This window comes from Rana temporaria, chromosome 13 (genome assembly GCF_905171775.1).
Source record: "Rana temporaria chromosome 13, aRanTem1.1, whole genome shotgun sequence".
Taxonomy (NCBI): Eukaryota; Metazoa; Chordata; class Amphibia; order Anura; family Ranidae; genus Rana; species Rana temporaria.
Genome location: NC_053501.1, coordinates 44,720,368 through 44,740,543, shown reverse-complemented (window position 1 = coordinate 44,740,543; position 20,176 = coordinate 44,720,368). Strand labels below are relative to the sequence as shown.

Sequence of the window (20,176 nt, the reverse complement as noted above, 5' to 3'; positions counted from 1 at the left end):
TTCTTGCCACTCTTCCATAAAGGCCAGATTTGTGGTGTGCACTAATAATAGTTGTCCTGTGGACAGATTCTACCACCTGAGCTGTGGATCTCTGCAGCCCCTCCAGAATTACCATGGGCCTCTTCTCTGATTAATGCTCTCCTTGCCTGGCCTGTCAGTTTAGGTGGACGGCCAAGTCTTGGTAGGTTTGCAGTTGTGCCATACTCTTTCCATTTTCGGATGATGGATTGAGCAGTGCTCTGTGAGATGTTCAAAGCTTGGGATATTTTATATAAACTAACCCTGCTTTAGGCCAGGTTCACACTATTGTAAATTGGATGCTGTATTTATACTGAGATTAAATTAGACACAGGTGGACACTATTTACTTATTAGGTGACTTCTGAAGGCCATTGGTTCCACTAGATTTTAGTTAGGGGCATCAGAGTAAAGGGGGCTGAATACAAATTCACACCACACTTTTCACATATTTATTTGTAAAAAAAAAAAAGGAAAACCATTTATCATTTTCCTTCCACTTGACAATTATGTGCCACTTTGTGTTTGTCTATCACATAAAATATATTTACATTTTTGGTTGTAACATGACAAAATGTGGAAAATTTCAAGGGGTATGAATACGTTTTCAAAGCACTGTATACCCACCTTATGTCTCATTATACTGAACCATTACCACATCTGAACCACATCTACATTACCCCTGTACCTATACTGTATGAAGTTAACTGGGACTGTCATTAAGTGCAAAGATGCTCATAAAGGGTCCTAATGATAGCCGGCAGAAGAACATCTCAAAGGATTGGCCCTCCCATAATAATTATTCTGCAAGTCCGATTATTCCCCTACCCTCTCTGCTACCATCCTTTTTTTTCTTTTGGACAGTGCATACCCAGTTGGTCTTGGACTAGCATCGTTACCATAGATGCACTCTAGCAGTATACTAGTGCCAAACATTCAGTAAATTAAACTTTTCTACTGCTCACTGCTGCACTTGAGGTGGCCTTGCTGATCTGGACGTCAAATGTCATCTTTTGCCTAGTCCATGGGTGCTCAACCTGTAGCCTGCTAACTGTTGCAGAACTACAAGTCCCATGAGGCATTGCAAGGCTGACCAAAGGCAGAGGCATGATGGGAATTGTAGTTCCACAACAGCTGGAAGGCCACAGGTTGAGCATCCATGGCTCAGTCCTTTCAGTTAATCACTTAGTATGCTAAATTGTGTTGTTACCATTGTTAATCCATGTTATGCTTACCTAGTTACCAACAATATTGGGTGACTATGTATTAAGTTTGCCTTTACTTCCTGGTTTCTTTGATATAGCACTACTACTAGGTACTAAGTATTACTTTCAGCGATTTCCTGTTATAGTGTATGTTTGTACAATTACTTTGGTCTGTAAGAGGGGCTGAGGTTTTTGTAAATAGTCAAGGCAAAGAACAGAGGACCCATCCTATCCAGCAGCTCCTACATGGTTAGCACTGCATACAGTATGTGCATAGTACAAAAATAAATGTCATATAAAATAAATGGTGTAGTTCACATAGTTAAAGTGGCGTTCCACCCAAAAGTGGAACTTCAGCTTAAACCACTCCTCACCCCCTTACATTCCACGTTTGGCATGTAATTTTTTTGGGAGGGGAGTGGGGGTTTTTCGGTAGGAGTGGAACTTCCTGTCCCACTTCCTCCTTCTGCCCAGGGACCGCTTAGGCAACTTGTCATATCGCCTTAGGCGGCCCCTTCCTGTAGACGATCACCTGGGACACATGACAGGTCCCAGGCAATCGCCTGTCCACTCCTAGAGCGCAGTGCCGCTTGTGCATGCGCAGTGAGTGCCCGGCCGTGAAGCCGAAAGCTGTCACGGCCGGGTGCCCACAGTCAGAATGAAGGCGCCGGCGGAGAGGAGCGACCCTCCGGGCGGCTGTGTCACTGGACAGTGGAGCAGGTAAGTGTCTGTTTATTAAAAGCCAGCAACTACACTTTTTGTATAATAATAAACATAAAAAAAGCTGGAACTCCGCTTTAATGACTTCCGTGTCCAATGCATTTACCTGCGTCACGCTTCACGAAAATAGCCGAAATAGGAGTTTGCTCTTCACGGCGCCTGCGCAGTCAGCTCCGATGTCTGTGCGCAGGCGCCGTGAAGAGCCGAGACCTATTACGGCTATTTTCGGGAAGCGTGACGCGCCATAACCGGCCGTCAATCACGTTCCCTTTGCATAGGAACGCCCATTCCCCGCGGGGAGTCTGAAACTTTACTACGCGATTAAACTGTGAGTACGGCGCCAAAAAAAATATAAAGGCATACTGTAGCTCGCGCTAGTATGCTGAATGGCATGCTAGAAACTTGTTTTTTTAGGGTGAAACACCGCTTTAAAGAATCCTCATCCTGTTAGCATCGTGAGCTAGGCTCCAGTAAAAAGATAATCAGCTGAAACTATTGGCTCCCAATCCACAAGTACAGTTTTACCTACCGCTGGGGTGTCAGGTGCATCCGGCGAGTGGGTTTCTTGAAAGGCAAAGATGTGTGAAATAACTGTGTTAATGCAAAACTACCAAATATTCCGGATATCCATGTGAAATGAATCAGAGAGAAGCCAAGGCCCCTTGTACAACCTGGGCTCCCACAGGGCCCTATGGGGACACGGGACCAATTTTAAAATCAACATACTCACATAGAAGACTTTTTGGGCCAGGTTAGTTTTACTTTATTGAAATTACTCATTTGTGTTTTTTCCGTAATAATGTAAAAACAAAGATAAATTCCACTGTACACAGGTGAAGTTTTTAAAAACCAAACCCAGAATATCCACATTAAATACAGAACAATATATCAATATATTAGCTGTTTAATAATAACCCTATTTATAAGTTTTACAGAATGATGGCCCTTAAAGAAAACGAGTTATGGTTGGGCTTCTGCAAAAATGTGTTTTATGTGTTTTAATCTTGAAATAATAGCGACTAATTTAAAGCAGAACTCCAGCCAAAAATTACACAATAAAAATGAATAGTCCATTAAAAAATAAAATATCACAACCAGCGTGTTATCAAATATTGAGCTTCAAGTCCGAGATTTACCCCTTACAGTATTTTTGTCTGCCAACAGATGTCCTCAATCTAATGCCAAGAATTTTCCAACCTACTTCCACTGATCCAAGGTCATTCTGGACTAGCCCCATCCTGTTACTGGACAGTAACACCTCATCTCTCTCTCTCAGGCCCCATACACACGTCCGAGTTTCTCGGCAGAATTCAGCCAGAAACTCGGTCGGAGCTGGATTCTGCCGAGAAACTCGGTCGTGTGTACACTTTTCATCGAGGAAGCCGTCGAGGAACTCGTCGGGCTGAAAAGAGAACATGTTCTCTATTTCCTCGTTGTTCAATGAGGAAAGTCGGCCCGCCGAGATCTCGGCGGCTTCCACACTGAACTTGACGAGGAACTCGATGTGTTTGGCACGTCGAGTTCCTCGGACGTGTGTACGGGGCCTCACTCTGCTTTCTCCTCCTATCGGCATGCTCCTTGTCAGCACATAAACTGATTGGCTCCTTTTGCTAAATCTTAATCGTATACCCCATTTGCAAAACAGGAACTGCAAGTCACAAATACCTGGTCACATTTAGGTCCTTACAAAGCTTGCAGTAAAATATACTTTTAAAGTGGTTGTAAAGGTTCAGTTTAAAAAATAAATAAAAATAACAAACATGTTATACTTACCTCCACTGTGCAGTTCATTTTTCACAGAGTGGCCCTGATCTTTCTGTTCTGGGGTCCCACGGTGGCTCTTGCGGCTCCTCCCTGCAATAGTTAACCCCCTCTGGGAAGCTCTCTCCTGAGGGGGTTACCTTGCGGGTGCGCTCCTATGTTATATACTCAGCGGCCATAGCCGCCGAGTGTATGACTTGGCCCCATCCCCCCCAGTGGTCGCTCATTGTATTTGATTAATAGCAGCGGAAGCCAATGGCTGAGCTGCTATCTATCTATTCATTTAACGCAGAGACTTCGTGGAGAAGAGGAGGTGAACAGGCTCAGGTAAGTAAAACAAGGGGGGCCGGGGCTGCCCGTGATTGCCAGGATGCATTAAGGTGAAAAAACACAAACCTTTACAACCCTTTTAATGATGTATTAATGATTACAAAGTTACACTAATTTGTGTGTTTTAAATCTGCCTAGAGTTAAGCTTTAAAATTTGAGCTTGAAACCGCAGAAAAAAAAAGAACCAACCATGGGCATAGCATAAGGGGTTGCAGGGGTCACAATCGCAACCCCACCCCTAGCTCCAGGGGGCCCCTCCACCCTCCCTGTCACATTATCATATCCTCCACAAAGTCCAGCTCCGATCTGCCCAAGGGCCCCACAGCCACGCTCCAGTACTGGGCTTCCACTTTGCTTTTCACGGTCCACATCCCTCCATTCTCATTGGCTGGATAGAGAATGGAGAGGAGCACAGGGTGAGAATAGCCCGGGGGCCAGGTCAACTTTTGCATCAGGGCCCACAAGCTTCAAGCTACGCCTCAGGGACCAACCCATACCTCCTAACCTATTAGCAAAAGTGTGTGAGCATAGGACACATCCCCTGCCACTCCCCCTTATAGGAGAATTATACAAAAAAAAGGTTAGCGAACACCACAAGTGTTTTTCTTTTGCCACTACTATTCCTTTATACTAGCTTTTGAAATGTACACATGCAGCAATTTAGAAATTGGATGAAAGGATTAGAACTGGGAAAACCATTTGAAAGATAAAAAGTGCATTTTATATACAAATACATAGATCAGACCAAAATAAGGGGCAAATGAAGAGGAAGCAGGGACAGCGGGTGCTTTGTTCCAAATCAGGGAGAGTCCCTCGAAATCAGGGACAGTCCCTCTAAATCAAGGACAGTTGGGGGCTATGCCAACCCCTTTCATGCACAATACATGTGCATTAGCTATATAAAAAAATGGGCATTTAAACCATTTAAAACACAGTGTCCTGATTATAACTCTACTTTGAAGGTATATTTGTGAAACACTACCAAAGCTATATACTGAAAATAATCTAAAAGTATCAGTTGTCTTACTTGTGCCCTCTCTCTTCCATTTCCTGTTGTGTAGAAGATGCCCTGCGCAGGGATTCTTGTAGCTCCACATTCTGGGTCTGCATTTCTCGCAGTTGGAGGCCCAGCTCTTGATTTTGTTTCTGGTTGATGCTGAGGAGCTCCTCCCGATTCTGCAGAGCTTCATCGTACAGAGTCATTGCCTGAGAAAACTGCTCCTTCAGATTTACTTCTTGAGAAAGGGACTGGTGCAAACTGAGGAAATTAAAATGTCAGGATATTTAGTAGGTTTTGAATAAAAAGTTTGACAAGCAAAATCAAACTGAATAAACCTGTGAAACGTACTAAACATGTAATATATTCATATTCTATACATGGGAAATTTAAAGATGAAGATGTTAAAACCGCTAATACATACACATACACTATATTACCAAAAGTATTGGGATACCTGCCTTTATATGCACATGAACATCCCGGTCTTCGTCCATAGGGTTCAATATTGAGTTGGCCCACCCTTTTTGTCCCAAAAGGTTTAGGAGTGTGTCTATGGGAATGTTTGACTATTCTTGCAGAAGCGCATTACTGTGGACGAGAAGGCCTGTCTCGCCGTCTCCGCTCTAATTCATCTCAAAGGACTTCTATCGGGTTGAGGTCAGGACTGTGCAGGCCAGTCAAATTCCTCCACCCCAAACTCGCTCATCCGTGTCTTTATAGCCCTTTCTTTGTGCACTGGTCCAAATCATACGATGTGGGGGTTGTTTGTTTAGGTGTTGGGCTTGCCCCCTTAGTTCCAGTGAAGGGAACTCTTAAGGTGTCAGCATAACAAGACATTTTGGACAATGTTTAACAGTTTGGGAATAGTATGACTGCACACCAGTGCACAAAGCAAGCTCCATAAAGACATGAATGAGGGATTTTGGGGTGGAGGAACTTAACTGGCCTGTACAGAGTCCCGACCACAACTGGATAGAACACCTTTGGGATAAATTAGAGCTCAGAAGACAAGGATCGGGGCCCCACTTTGCAAAACGAACTGCACAGTGGAGGCAAGTATAATATGTTTGTTATTTTACAATCGCTTTAAGTCCAATAAGTGAACAATTCAAACAAACTGTCAGTTCACCACCCACAAAGTTTTCCTTTTCAAATTTCCATGACACCATCTTTGATCAGATTTGAATGGCCCCCTTTGCTGAGCTCTGGGAAACAAGTGCCTACATTTTTACCAATTAGGGTTAGGTTATATCGAAATCTTTGATGATCTCTAGGAGCACCATCTAATCCAGGGATTCTCAAACTACGGCCCTCCAGCTGTTTCGGAACTACACATCCCATGAGGCATTGTAAAACTCTGACATTCACAGACATGACTGGGCATGATGGGAATTGTAGTTCCTAAACAACTGGAGGGCCGTAGTTTGAAGACCCATGATCTAATCTATCATAACCAAATGGAAAAAACATGGCACAACAGCAAACCTGCCAAGAAACAGCCGCACACAAAAACTCACGGACCGGGCAAGGAGGGCATTAATCAGAGAGGCAGCACAGAGACCTAAGGTAACCCTGGAGGAGCTGCAGAGTTCCACAACAGAGACTGGAGTACCTGTACATAGGACAGCAATAAGCCGGACGCTCCATAGAGTTGGGCTTCATGGCAGAGTGGCCAGAAGAAAGCCATTACTTTCAGAAAAAAACAAAATGGCACATTTTGAGTTTGCAAAAAGGCATGTGGGAAACTCCCAAAATGTATGGAGGAAGGTGCTCTGGACTAGTGAGACTAAAATTTTACTTTTTGGCCATCAAAGAAAATTCTATGTCTGGCGCAAACCCAACACATCAAATCACCCCATTTTTCAGAAGTCGGGATCGGGAAACCGGTCAGTGTTGAGGAAAAGATGGATGGTTCTAAATACACGGATATTCATGAGCAAAACCTGTACCACTCTGTGTGTGATTTGAGGCTAGGATGGAGGTTCACATTCCAGCAAACACACTGCTTAGGCACCACTTGAGTGGTTTAAGGGGAAACATGTAAATGTGTTGGAATGGCCTAGTCAAAGTCCAGACCTCAATCCAAAAGAAAATCTGTGGTCAGACTTAATGATTGCTGTTCACAAGCGCAAACCAACCAACTTGAAGGACCTGGAGCAGTTTTGCAAGAAGGAATGGGCTAAAATCCCAGTGGTAAGATGTGGCAAGCTCATAGAGACTTAGCCAAAGCGACTTGGAACTGTGAGGCCCCGTACACACGACCGGATCTATCCGCTGGGATTGATCCGCGGATCAGTTCCAGCGGACAAATCCGGTCGTCTGTATGGCCTAGCGGATATTTATCCGCGGAGATTCCTCGGGCCGATCGATTTCAAGCGGATATAAATTTCTTAGCATGCTAAGAAATCTATCCGCTTGAATCAGCTCCAGCGGATTGATCCGGTGGTCTGTACAGACTCACCGGATCAATCTGTCCGCTCCCCTCCCTCGCATGTGTCGTAATGATTCGACGCATGCGTGGAAGTACTTACCTTCCAGCGTCGCGCACGTCGCCGTGTCATCGTCGCGGCGACGGCGCGACACGTCACCGCGGATGAATTCCGCATGGATTTGGATCCGATGGTGTGTACAAGCCATCGGATCCAAATCCGGAGGAGGAATCTCTGCTGGAAACGGTACGGCGGACCGTTTCCAGCGGAGATCCCCTCGTGTGTACGGGGCCTGATAGCCGCAAAAGGTGGCTCTACAAAGTATTGACTTTAGGGGGGTGACATTGACTTTTTCTGTTATTTTGTCCTATTTGTTGTTTGCTTCACAATAATAAAAAAAAAAAATTCAAAGTTGTGGGCATGTTATGTAAATTAAATGATGCAAATCCTCAAACAATCCATGTTAATTCCAGGTTGTGAGGCAACAAAATACGAAAAATGCCAAGGGGGTGAATAGTTTTGCAAGGCACTGTACATAATGTGTGCTTCACTGGCTTTCACAACCTTTAATTATTTTACACAGATAGAAGCAAACGTACTGCAGTCCACTATCTATGTCTACAGGGTTAATAATAAACAGGCAAGATATTGCCACTCCAGACTCCTGGCTCCTTTTGGATGGTCACTTTTCCCCCACATACAGATATCAATAGCATGCAAAGTACAATTATTTTATGTGTCTCCGGGAAGGGTATGTTAGCAAGTGTTCTGGGTGACTCATTGGATGTACATGCAACTTTTATGGCAAGGAAAGTCTAGTGATGAAATACAATGCATTATTCATGACTACAATGAATACCTTCCTGTAAAGGAATTTATAACCTAAGACACAGACACAGTCTTCCAGGACTATGTGTTATAGGTACCTTGCAGAAAATGCCAAAGCTTTTCTTCATTGACCTCATTTGTAAAAACATCTGCAGGAGGAGCTGCGTCGTATGAGACATCGGCCTTCTCTATCTGCAATTCAGTACATACTGTGCAATTTTCCTATTACTGCCCATTCGGTAACATCACATAATACGATATATTGCAAAAAGTATTGGGACGCCTGCCTTTACACGTACATGAAATGAACTTTAATGGCATCCCAGTCTTAGTCCGTAGGTTTCAATGATGATTTGGCCCAACATTTGCATCTATAACAGCTTCAACTGTAGTGGGAAGGTTGTCCAAGGTTTAGGAGTATGTTTATGGGAATGTTCGACCCTTCTTCCAGAAGCGCATTTGTGAGGTCAGGCCCTGATATTGGACGAGAAGGCCTGGCTCGCAGTCATTGGTCTAATTCATTCCAAAGATGTTCTATCGGGTTGAGATCAGGACTCTGTGCAGGCCAGTCAAGTTCCTCCAGCCCAAACTCGAACATCCATATCTGACACCCTCCTAAACCATGTGGACAGCCTTCCCAGAAGAGTTGAAGCTGTTATAGCTGCAAAGGTAGTGAACCCTACGGACTAAAACTGGGATGCCATTAAAGTTCATGTGCGTGTAAAGGCAGGCGTCACAATACTTTTGGCAATATAGTGTGGTTGTCTCTATTCACTTCTACTTTATCAACACACATGCATTTAAAAAACAACTAAAAAGATCCAAACCTCTTACTTATTTCTTGTGCAGGTGCTGATTTTTTTTATAGTTGTTCTGATACCACACATACAGTGATCATTTCAATCATTATTATTTGACCATTCACAGCCACCATCAACATCAAGTGAACTTGATCTAACCTAAAATGTTCATAAAGAACAAAAGCCGCATATGCCTTGCGGTGTCTACAATTAGCATTATTACACTGCGTATACACGGCTAGAATTTCATTCAAATGTTCAAAATGAAATTTAGAAAAATGGTTCGTTAGGGCATTCTATGATGCCATCATTGAATCAACTATTTTGTTTAAAGGCCCTTAAAAATGTTGTGTAGCCCTGCTTCTTGAATGGATTCTCAAAAGTAAAGCAAATTTTATTCAAACTCATAAGTATACTGCATATTTAAAAGCATATTTATATATACACATTTAGGTAGATTCACGTACGGCGGCTTAACTTTGTGCGGGCGTAACGTAAATAACATACGTTACGCCCGCACAAACCGCAAGTTAGAGAGGCAAGTGCAGTATTCACAAAGCACTTGCTCCGTAAGTTGCGGCGGCGTAGCGCAAATTTGCCAGCGTAAGCCCGCCTAATTCAAATGTGGAAGAGGTGGGCGTGTTTTATGGAAATTATTCGTGACCTCAAGTAAATGACGCTTCGAACGAATGGCGCATGCGCCGTCCGTGGACGTATCCCAGTGCGCATACTCCAAATCACGTTGCAAAAAGTCAATGCTTTCGAAGTGAACGTAACTTACGCCCAGCCCCATTCACGGACGAGTTACGCAAACGATGTAAAACGTGAAAAATTTGACGATACTTAACATTGGCTGCGCCATCTTTTTGGTGGTTTATCTTTACGCCTGAAAACGCCTTACGTAAACGGCGTATCTTTACTGCGACGGGCGAGCGTACGTTCGTGAATAGGCGTATCTTGCCGATTTACATATTCTAGGCGTAAATCAGCGTACACGCCCCTAGCGGCCAGCGTAAATAGACAGCTAAGATACGACGGCGTAGGAGACTTACGCCGGTCGTATCTTAGCAACATTTAAGCGTATCTCAGTTTGAGCATACGCTTAAATATACGACGGCGCAGATTCGGAGTTACGACGGCGTATCTACGGATACGCCGTCGTAACTGTACCTGAATCTGGCTATATGTTTTCAGCAGCCAATACGGCTCTATGGGGTAAGATTATATATATATACTGTGTAGAGAGATAGATAGATAGATAGATAGATAGATAGATAGATAGATACAATTTGAAATATAATCTACTTATAAATCCAATTTTGCTTGCACTTTACAGAAACATTTTTTGCAGTGTTTCTTACATAATTATTTATAACAAATGTTTGCAACCATGAACGTTCTTATTCCAGATTAAATTTTTCCTAACATATACACATTACAACAAATAACATTTTCCTGACTGAGGACCATATTAACAGTTAGGCAAGCAAACATTACCTGGATCAACTTTACCTATACCGTGTTTCCCCGAAAATAAGCCCGGGTCTTATATTAATTTTGGCAACAAAAGACACAGTAGGGCTTATTTTTGGGGTAGGTCTTACCATGTAATGTGCTGTCTTCTCTTCCCCTCTCTCCCCAGTGTGAACTTAGTTAAAATGCTTGTAAAATCTTGTAATCCACTCTATTACTGTAGTATATATTGTACAATGTGTGTATTTCTGTAATATAATTGTGCCAAATACCTTCATTATAGCACCGCTCTGCACTTTTGTGACCTGCCGGAGCTCTCTTCCCTGCATTTATATTACAGAAACACACATATTGTACATTGTGTACTACTGTAATAGAGTGGGTTATAGGATTTTACAAGCATTTTAAACTAGGGCTTATTTTCAGGGTAGGGCTTATATTGCAGTCCTCCTGGAAAATTACGCTAGGTCATATTTTAGGGGTAGGTTTTATTTTTGGGGAAACAGGGTATATAAGTATCTATCTATTTTTTACCTAAATATAAGTATCCAGTTATTTTCAAAACTTTGCCTTTGATTTTTCTTGTCACTATGGTCAAAAATTACACACACAGCAAGGAAAGCCATACACAGGGGTGTAGCACCAAAGGGGGCACATATTTCCCCTATGTATGCTGCAATACCAACTTGAGCCCCAACCCCAATAGGTCTCCCCCTATGTGAAAGGCGCAGTATTTACATATTCAGATATTCCATTTGACTCTATACTCAAGAGGACTGTATACTTACCCATTTAATAATTTGGTCCGGTATCCATTGGCCACTTCTCAGTACTATTGATACTGTATTGAACACGCTTATAGTGGAAATCTGTGACCACTTATGGTTGTGTGTGATTTACACTCTAATGCCGCGTACATACGTTCGGACATTCCGACATCAAAACCGGGGATTTTTTCCCGACAGATTGTTCGCTCAAACTTGTATAGAATAAAAAAAATAAAAATGAAAAAGAACATAATGCAGCTCCACAACTAAGGACTAGTAAGTTTCAATATATTAAGTGTTTGTGGAGTTTAGATGTTTTAAAAACTTTCCCTAGTTAAAAAAATTGTGATAGTGCCAACTCCTAAAAACAGGTCATGTAATTCTGTTGGTCTGCATCCTATTTCAAAAGAAGCAGCATAGGATTTGGGATTGTCAATGCTGGTAAAATGTGATGCAGTCATGTGACACTGGGAGGTGATTTTCTCTCAGCAGCCATGGAGTGGACAGGACATTTACTGTATGCCAACAGAGGGTTCAACGGCAAGCCCTAAACCAGGGGTCGGGAACCTATGGCTCGCGAGCCAGATGTGGCTCTTTTGATGGCTGCATCTGGCTCTCGCCTCTCAATCCACGGATCGCGTGGTGTGCCGATCGGCAGATTGAGCCCATAGGAAAGGCAGTGGCTTCGGCCTAGCTCCGGAGCGGCGGCCATCTTGGTACACCCGACGGCGGCCTAGGTGAGCGGCGTGCTGATGTCATCATCAGCCGCCTCAACTGCTCGTGGATCTGCCTGCTTGTGTAGTGGTAAGCAAGCACACAATCGTATACGGTGGGGGAGATGTGGATATTACAGTGGGGGAGATGTGGATATTACAGTGGGGGCAGATGTGGATATTACAGTGGGGGAGATGTGGATATTACAGTGGGTGGAGATGTGGATATTACAGTGGGTGGAGATGTGGATATTAAAGTGGGGGGGAGATGTGGATATTACAGTGGGGGAGATGTGGATATTACAGTGGGAGGAGATGTGGATATTACAGTGGGTGGAGATGTGGATATTACAGTGGGGGAGATGTGGATATTACAGTGGGTGGAGAAGTAGATATTACAGTGGGGGAGATGTGGATATTACAGTGGGTGGAGATGTGGATATTACAGTGGGGGAGATGTGGATATTACAGTGGGTGGAGATGTGGATATTACAGTGGGGGAGATGTGGATATTACAGTGGGTGGAGATGTGGATATTACAGTAGGGGGAGATGTGGATATTACAGTGGGGGGAGATGTGGATATTACAGTGGGGGGAGATGTGGATATTACAGCGGGGAGATGTGGATATTACAGCGGGGAGATGTGGATATTACAGTGGGGGAGATGTGGATATTACAGTGGGTGGAGATGTGGATATTACAGTGGGGGGAGATGTGGATATTATAGTTTTAAACATATTGTATGGCTCGGAATTACATTTTAAAATATGTGGCGTTCATGGCTCTCTCAGCCAAAAAGGTTTCCGACCCCTGCTCTAAACCATTGTGGCACCAGAAGTAGCAGAAATGTTGTTATTTTGTTTGGTCGGCACCATGAACCCTCCAGCATTTAAAAGCATATAAGCATTAGTGTTTGTTACCTGCACCATTTTTAGACTTTACACTTATAAAAATCTAAAACATTCCCATGTAATTACCGGTAACTTTACTTAATTTACTTATTCGTTGCTGTGGATTGTTTTTGTATTTTTGTGCTTTATACTTACATTATTATATTGACTTTTATATAATTTACTATATTTTCTTGCTACTCTTTTTTAGTAGTCTCACCTGCATATCTTCAAAGTAATCTCTCTTGTTCTATCAGCACAGTACATTCTAATTTGAAGTTACAAAGTTTAGCCCTTGATGAACGTGTGATGCAGCTCTGGCTTCCTGTTAGTGAAATTGCAACACTATTTCGGTCACTAAAGAGTTTAAAGTTCATACTAAACAAGGTCTGTGAAATCACATTACTCCAAGGTTGCCTCTATTTTGCTTCAGAACAAGGAAAAAAATCTTGCTGAAATACATTTATTGACTTTTGCATTCTTCCAGTAGGAACACAGAGCTGTAAATCAAAAACATTGTAAAGGACTCAAAAACATAAATTCATTTAAAGAGCCCTTTTTGTATACAGCCGTATATCTTTAACATGAAATTTCAGTTATTGGTCAATAATGAGGAATTTAACAGTTTCTTATTTATTTTGGGGACTTCGAGTGTGGGAGCCAACTATAACTGAAATATCATTTTGGAGGTTTAATGAAGAATCAAAAAACATTACTTACAGATAATTGAGGACAGGCTTGGGATAAACAGAATGTGCAATGCTACACAACACATACAAAATAACGAAAGATCTTAGCAGAAGAGAACAATACTTTAGGCTATAGATAATCGAATATCAAGCTTGGGTGGAAGACAGCACTGGGCTGGTGCAGCTGGAGGCTACTATATGGGGGGGCGTAGAAGGAATCGCTTCCAATGGGTTATATCCCAATTGTAGGTGGTAGGCGATAGACTCCAATTGAGTTTAGGACAGCTACCTTTCTGAAAAATGGCAATGGGGCCATTACCACAGGAAAAACTTGGGTGATTAAAGAGGAGCGCCTAGTGTCGAAAAAAAAATCGAATTTGATGATTTTTATAGTTTGTTAAAGATAAAAGTGTATAACGCATTTCAGGGGAACCTCTCCCCATTCTTCAGGGCTGTATTTCTTGGAGAATGGTTAAGCTCTGAGATGGTTAAATATATTTAATCACAGTGGCTCTGCAGTATACCGGCACACAAGTAGACCTTTCTTTTGGTGGTATTTTTTCACAACTGGGTTTTTATTTATTTTAATTACATCAACAAAAAAATAATGAAAAATTTGATAAAAATAATATTTTCTACTTTCTGTTATAAAACATATGCAATAAACCAAATTTCTTCATAAATTAAGGCCAAAATGTATTTTACTACGTGTCTATGGCACCAAACTGGACTTATTCTAAGACGGGTTACAAACTCTTCATCGGAATGGATAAAGACTGCAGTAGTGAATAAGCGGGTCCATGGACACTGACTTAAAAATCGCTGCTTCTCTAGGTGTTTTGTATTCTGCCCGTAGAAGCAGCTCGATGTTATCCTATGTGTCCATGCACAGGACGATTACAGACATATGAGCTCAAAGTTTACAGGCAGGGAAAAAAAACCTTCTTGTTTGTATTTTTGTTGGAGCTTTCAGGCAGCAAAAAATGCTAAACTATGTACAAAAACACTCCAAACAAGCGTTTTTTTCTGTCTAGGGCAGGGGTCTCCAAACTGCGGCCCGAGGGCCAGATGTGTCCCTTTGCTAGCCTTTATGCGGCCCTTGGGGCACTATTCCTCCAACTGATATGGGGCACTATTCCTCCCACTGATATGGGGCACTATTCCTCCCACTGATTTGGGGCACTATTCCTCCCACTGATTTGGGGCACTATTCCTCCCACTGATTTGGGGCACTATTCCTCCCACTGATATGGGGCACTATTCCTCCCACTGATATGGGGCACTATTCCTCCCACTGATATGGGGCACTATTCCTCCCACTGATATGGGGCACTATTCCTCCCACTGATATGGGACACTATTTTTTCTACTAATGTCAATGATGGGATACTGTTCCTTCTACTGATAGGGGACCTACTCCTCCTCCTCCTGACCACCAACTGAGGCCACATTTATTCTCACTGGAGCTGGGTCCCGGACATTTTCTGCCCCTCGACGCTGGCCACAATCTGGCCCTCCTAAAGTCCGAAGGACAATAAAGTGGCCCTTTGTTTGAAAATTTGGAGACCCCTGGTCTAGGGAACTGGAGTTTTTTAAATCCAGTGTGCATGGACCCTAAAACCAGCCATTACGGAGGTCTTTAAGTATAAACACTGTGGAACAATTAATCTTCAAAGTCCTAATCTCTCTGTAGTTTAACAACCCCTACTCCCCTCTTCCCTAGCACTTGGTAAGTTTTTACATTAGAGATGACAAGGCTGGAAGTTTGATTACTCATTGATGGGAGGAAAAATGGGGGTGAGCGGATTTGCTGACAGAATGACCACAAGTGCCTTCAGCCTCGGAGGTCAACAGAATAATCGCAAACACAAATTATAGTACCTATAAAAATTCTTTCTCTTTTGAGTTTAGCAAGAATAGGAATTCCACTTTAACGACTCTTTTATTAAAACAAAACATAGTGTGACAGGAAGGGTCGAATGCCAGTCGACATCAGCCGGTTCAATAAAACCCAGCCGACAATAGACCCATGTGTAAGGCAGTCAGTTCGACAGAAGCTGGGCGTTTGGCCGGCTTTTGTTGGACAAGCATGCTGGAAAACCATAACGGATCGAAGTGTTCTTAGATTACCATTCCGGAGCTGACAGTTACAAGGGTTACATATGCCAGTTCTTGGGTATGGATTCCATTTTAGTGCAAAGATTAACATTCAAATTATAACCTAAACATGTTTCAAAACATCTGCAGCCAATTCAAGCTTGTTCCTTTTTTCCCATAGGACCAAGGAAAATACAAAATCTGAGCACCACAGCCATATCATCATCAGTATAAAACCCCCAAAAAATATTATATTGCAGCTTACCAATCATTAGGTGTGGTGGCTGCATCAGTTGTCTTTCCTTTGACTCCCCCCCCCTCTGTTTTTACCTGGTTATCTGGCCAGTAACATACTTCCTGTATTAGTGAGACACAACTCTGGAGGAATGAGAATGGGAGGCACAGCAGATTTGTCAGTCTAGGGCATGGGTGCTCAACCTGTGGCCCTCCAGCTGTTGCAGAACTACAAGTCCCATGAGGCATTGTAAGCCACGGAAAATTACAAGCATAACTTTCAAAGAGGCATGATGAGAGTGGTAGTTCAGCAACAGCTGGAGGGCCACAGCTTGAGCACCCATGGTCTAGGGCAAGAATGGCAAACCTTGGCACCCCAGATGTTTTGGGACTACATTTCACATGATGCTCATGCACTCTGCAGTGTAGTTGAGCATTGTGGGAAATATAGTTCCAAAACATCTGGGGTGCCAAGGCTCACCATCACTGGTCTAGGGGTCTAGGAGGAGGGTAGTATTAAATGTATTAGAAGATTTAAAACTACTAACACATTAAAGCCAAACTCCAGCTCACAGTTTATAATGAGTTACAGAAAACATTATTTTCCCTTTTGGGATAAAGGTTTTGCATGAATAAATAAAAGCTAATCATTGTAATCACCACTGCCAGGGTTAAGTGGTTCGTCTCATCCATGTAAATTGATACATTATGCTGGATAGCTTGTGCTGTGAAAACAGACTTGTTGGCTGGATGACCAGATGAAAATAGAAACCTAAAAAAGGCAACTAATGCAGCCATCTAGGCCAGTTCAGCAGGAACCAGCCAAGATTTGAACCATGTTTGGACAAGCTGAATGTACCAAGATGATTGATTAATCAACTTGGGTACAACCATCGCTAGCGGCTGGTACACTATGTTCTCCTGATGGGGATGACTTTCCCTGCCCCTACCGGGAGAATACAATGGCTCAATGGAAGGAATGTCAACACTATCTGTGATGAAGGGGGAATCAAGCAAATTTCGCTTCATGTTTGGCTGGCCTAAGAATTAGTAAGCTACATTATAATAAATGTTTTCTTTTGGGTTTACTGCTGCTTTAAAGATCTGGGGATCATGTGCGGATCTCTGACCACCAACCATTTTTAGCAACAGATTTTGGACACACTAATGTAATGCTGATTAGTTTTCTAAGCATTGCGAAACTGGAAATAATGCAATGTGAGCAGAGAGGGTCCGTTCTTCCTTATCACTGTCTCTAATTCTAGGACATCGAGTGGGCGTCCATAAATCTGATGACCTTATCACCAGCTGGAGTAAACAATACTAGAGAATAGCCTTCTCCAAGTCCAAAGTCCCAAATCTAGTGGAAAAACAAGCTTGAATATTCAGTTCCATGTCCTGATTTTAAAGAGTAATATATCATATTTTTATATTATAGTGTTATCAGTATAAAGAATAATGGGAGAGGAAACAATCTTTTCATTAGACCGGAATTAAATGAAAGCTGTAAAACTGAAAATAACAGCAGTGAATACTTTGATGACAGGTAGCGTTCGTTATGTTCTGCCTAGTTATGATATGTTTTGGATGATGACCCAACCACTGTGGGAACCATAGTAAGTATGTGAACCATGATCCTGGGTAGGGATGAGCCGAACACCTCCCCCCCCGTTCGGTTCGCACCAAAACCTGCGAACAGACCAAAAGTTTGTGTGAACTTTAGAACCCCATTAAAGTCTATGGGACTCGGACGTTTGAAATCTAAAGTGCTAATTTTAAAGGTGAATATGCAAGTTAGTGCCCTTAAAAGTGTTTGGGGACCTGGGTCCTGCCCCAGGGGGACATGTATCAATGCAAAAAAAAGTATTAAAAATTGTTGTTTTTTCGGGAGCAGTTAATTTAATAATGCTTAAAGTGAAACAATAAAAGTGAAATACATTTTATACCTGGGGGGGTGTATAGTATGCCTGTGAAGCAGCGCATGTTTCCCATGCTTAGAACTGTCTCTGCACAAAGTGTCATTTCTGAAGGAAATGCTTGTGCATGGACCACAGCAAGGCCTTTTCAGCTCGGGAGTTGGGAAGAAGATCTAGTTCTGTCGCCAGGGTGCAAGCCTTTCTACGTGTAGCAGTGAGATGTGCCTTCCAAAGTGCATCCCCAGCCGAGAAACTGAATTCAGTAGGAAAACCGTACAAGCCTGTTCGGCTCCAGTCGAGAGCAGGGGGTCTTACCTCTATTCCTGAGCAAGGCTTATCTGGTTTCTCCGAGTTCCTTTCCTCACTTTATGCTAAACCAGGTCCATTTCCCTTACATAAAGCAGAGCTGTTCTTCCAGGCACTAAACCTTCCTTCGCTACCAGGTGGAGCATATGAAGCTCTCAACGCAAGCATCTCAGAAGCTGAAGTTCTCCGGGGAATCAAGTCCCTGAAACCCCCACCAAGGCTCCAGGCCCTAACAGATTCTCCGGTCTTTACTATAAGACATTCCCTGCATTGTTAGCACCTCACCTTGCTAACTATTTCAAAGCTTTAAAACAAGGCTCCTTGGTCCCAAAAAAGCCAGAGGTTGCCAGTGAACCCCAGGCCTTCTGACCGATATCCCTTCTGAACGATGACCTAAAGTTCCTAGGTAAAATCCTGAGCATACGCATCAATCAATATATAGGCCACTTGATCCACAGGGATCAGGTGGGGTTCATCCCAGAGAGGCAGGCTGGTTAATATGTCCATAAAATGGTTTTATCTCATTCATCTTTTTTGGGCTTCCTTCTTTCTTTAGATATTTTTAAGGCCTTCGACACCTTGTCGTGGGACTACCTGCAATTTGTCTTCTCTCGTTGCAGTTTTGGGGAATCCTTGCTGACCTGGATACATGCTTTATACTCTGCCCCTACTGCTGCAGTCAAATATGTCGGGTACTTTTCTGCACTCTTCTCTAACCACAGGGGCAAGAGACAGAGGTGCTCCCTGCCCTCAGTTTTGTTCCTTTTGGCCTTGGGACCTCTAGCATTCGCACAGACCGAAACGTGACTGTAATTCCTTATGCAGGCCATGAGTTCAAGAGCCTCTTTGCTGATGAAGCTCTTCTGACCTTGACTAACCCCCGTACAACTCTACCCAATCTGTTACGCCTCATGACACATTTCTCGTCCATGTCGGGGCTCCGTATTAACTTGGAGATATCCGTGGCTCTAAATGTCTCCCTAGATTCTGACCTGGTGGCACGCCTGCAGTCCCACTTCCCTTTTCGTTGGGAAACCATGTACATTGACTATCTGGGAGTTTGGCTGACCACCACTTACTCCTCAATATTCCCTGCTAGTTACTACCCCCTGGTCGATCTTTGACTGCCCTTATGCAGATTTAGCAATTTGCACACCTGTCCTGGATGGCCCGAATCTGCTCTGTAAAAATGACAGGACCGAAACTCTTGTACTATATCCACACCGTACCATTACGGGTCCCTAAACCTTTTCTTTTTAAACTAGAGCAGGATCATGTGCTTTATCTGGGCTAATAAACACCCTATAATTTCTATGGCCACTCTATTTATACATAAATTACAAGGGGGCTTGGGGATTCCCCATGTCTCTAAGTACTACCTGGCAGCCCAGATTTCCCAACGCTACTCCATGCTTCAACCAATGTGCCGAGCAGCACTATAAAATAAGGTATACAGCGGCTTATTACTTACAAAACACATGCACTGGGGCACATCTTTTGATATAACGGATGAGATTGTAGTAAGAAGACACTGTTATTTTTCCAGCAGGAGGGGAGGCTCAGGGAGCAGATTGGAGTTGACAGGCAGGTGGAGGGGGGAGAAAGAGGGTAGAGGAGAGCAGTGGATGACAGAGGCATGTAAACTGACCAGTGTCAGGGCTCAGCAGCCATGATAAACCGTGGTCAGTTTACAGGGGGGAGGGCAGAACACTGTGCTGTAAAACATGCTTTAAAGATACAGGATCCATTTTTTTTAGGGTTACAAACACTTTAAGGGGGGGGGGGGCCGGACTGTTGCCATTGGGAGTAGAAAAGGTCCCAATGTCAGTGGGAATAAACAATGCCCCATTTCAGTGGGAGGAATAGCCTCCTGTCAATGGTGTCAGTGGGAGGAATTGTGCCTCGTCACTGGTGTCATTGGGAGCAATAGTGCCCCATCTTTGGTCTCATTGGGAGGAATTTTGCCCCTTCATTGGTGTCAGTGGGTGTATTATGTCCC

General features: G+C 43.2%; 1 protein-coding gene across 4 annotated transcripts in view; it reads right to left on the bottom strand.

The window, feature by feature from the left end:
- MIPOL1 (mirror-image polydactyly 1) overlaps nt 1–20,176 on the bottom strand; it is a 495,484-nt gene that overhangs the window by 46,614 nt on the left and 428,694 nt on the right. For all 4 annotated transcript variants that reach the window (XM_040333088.1, XM_040333091.1, XM_040333090.1 and 1 more), the window contains one exon: nt 5,061–5,291. In XM_040333088.1, coding sequence (XP_040189022.1) covers nt 5,061–5,291 — 231 coding nt within the window. The remainder of the gene's footprint in view (nt 1–5,060; nt 5,292–20,176) is intronic.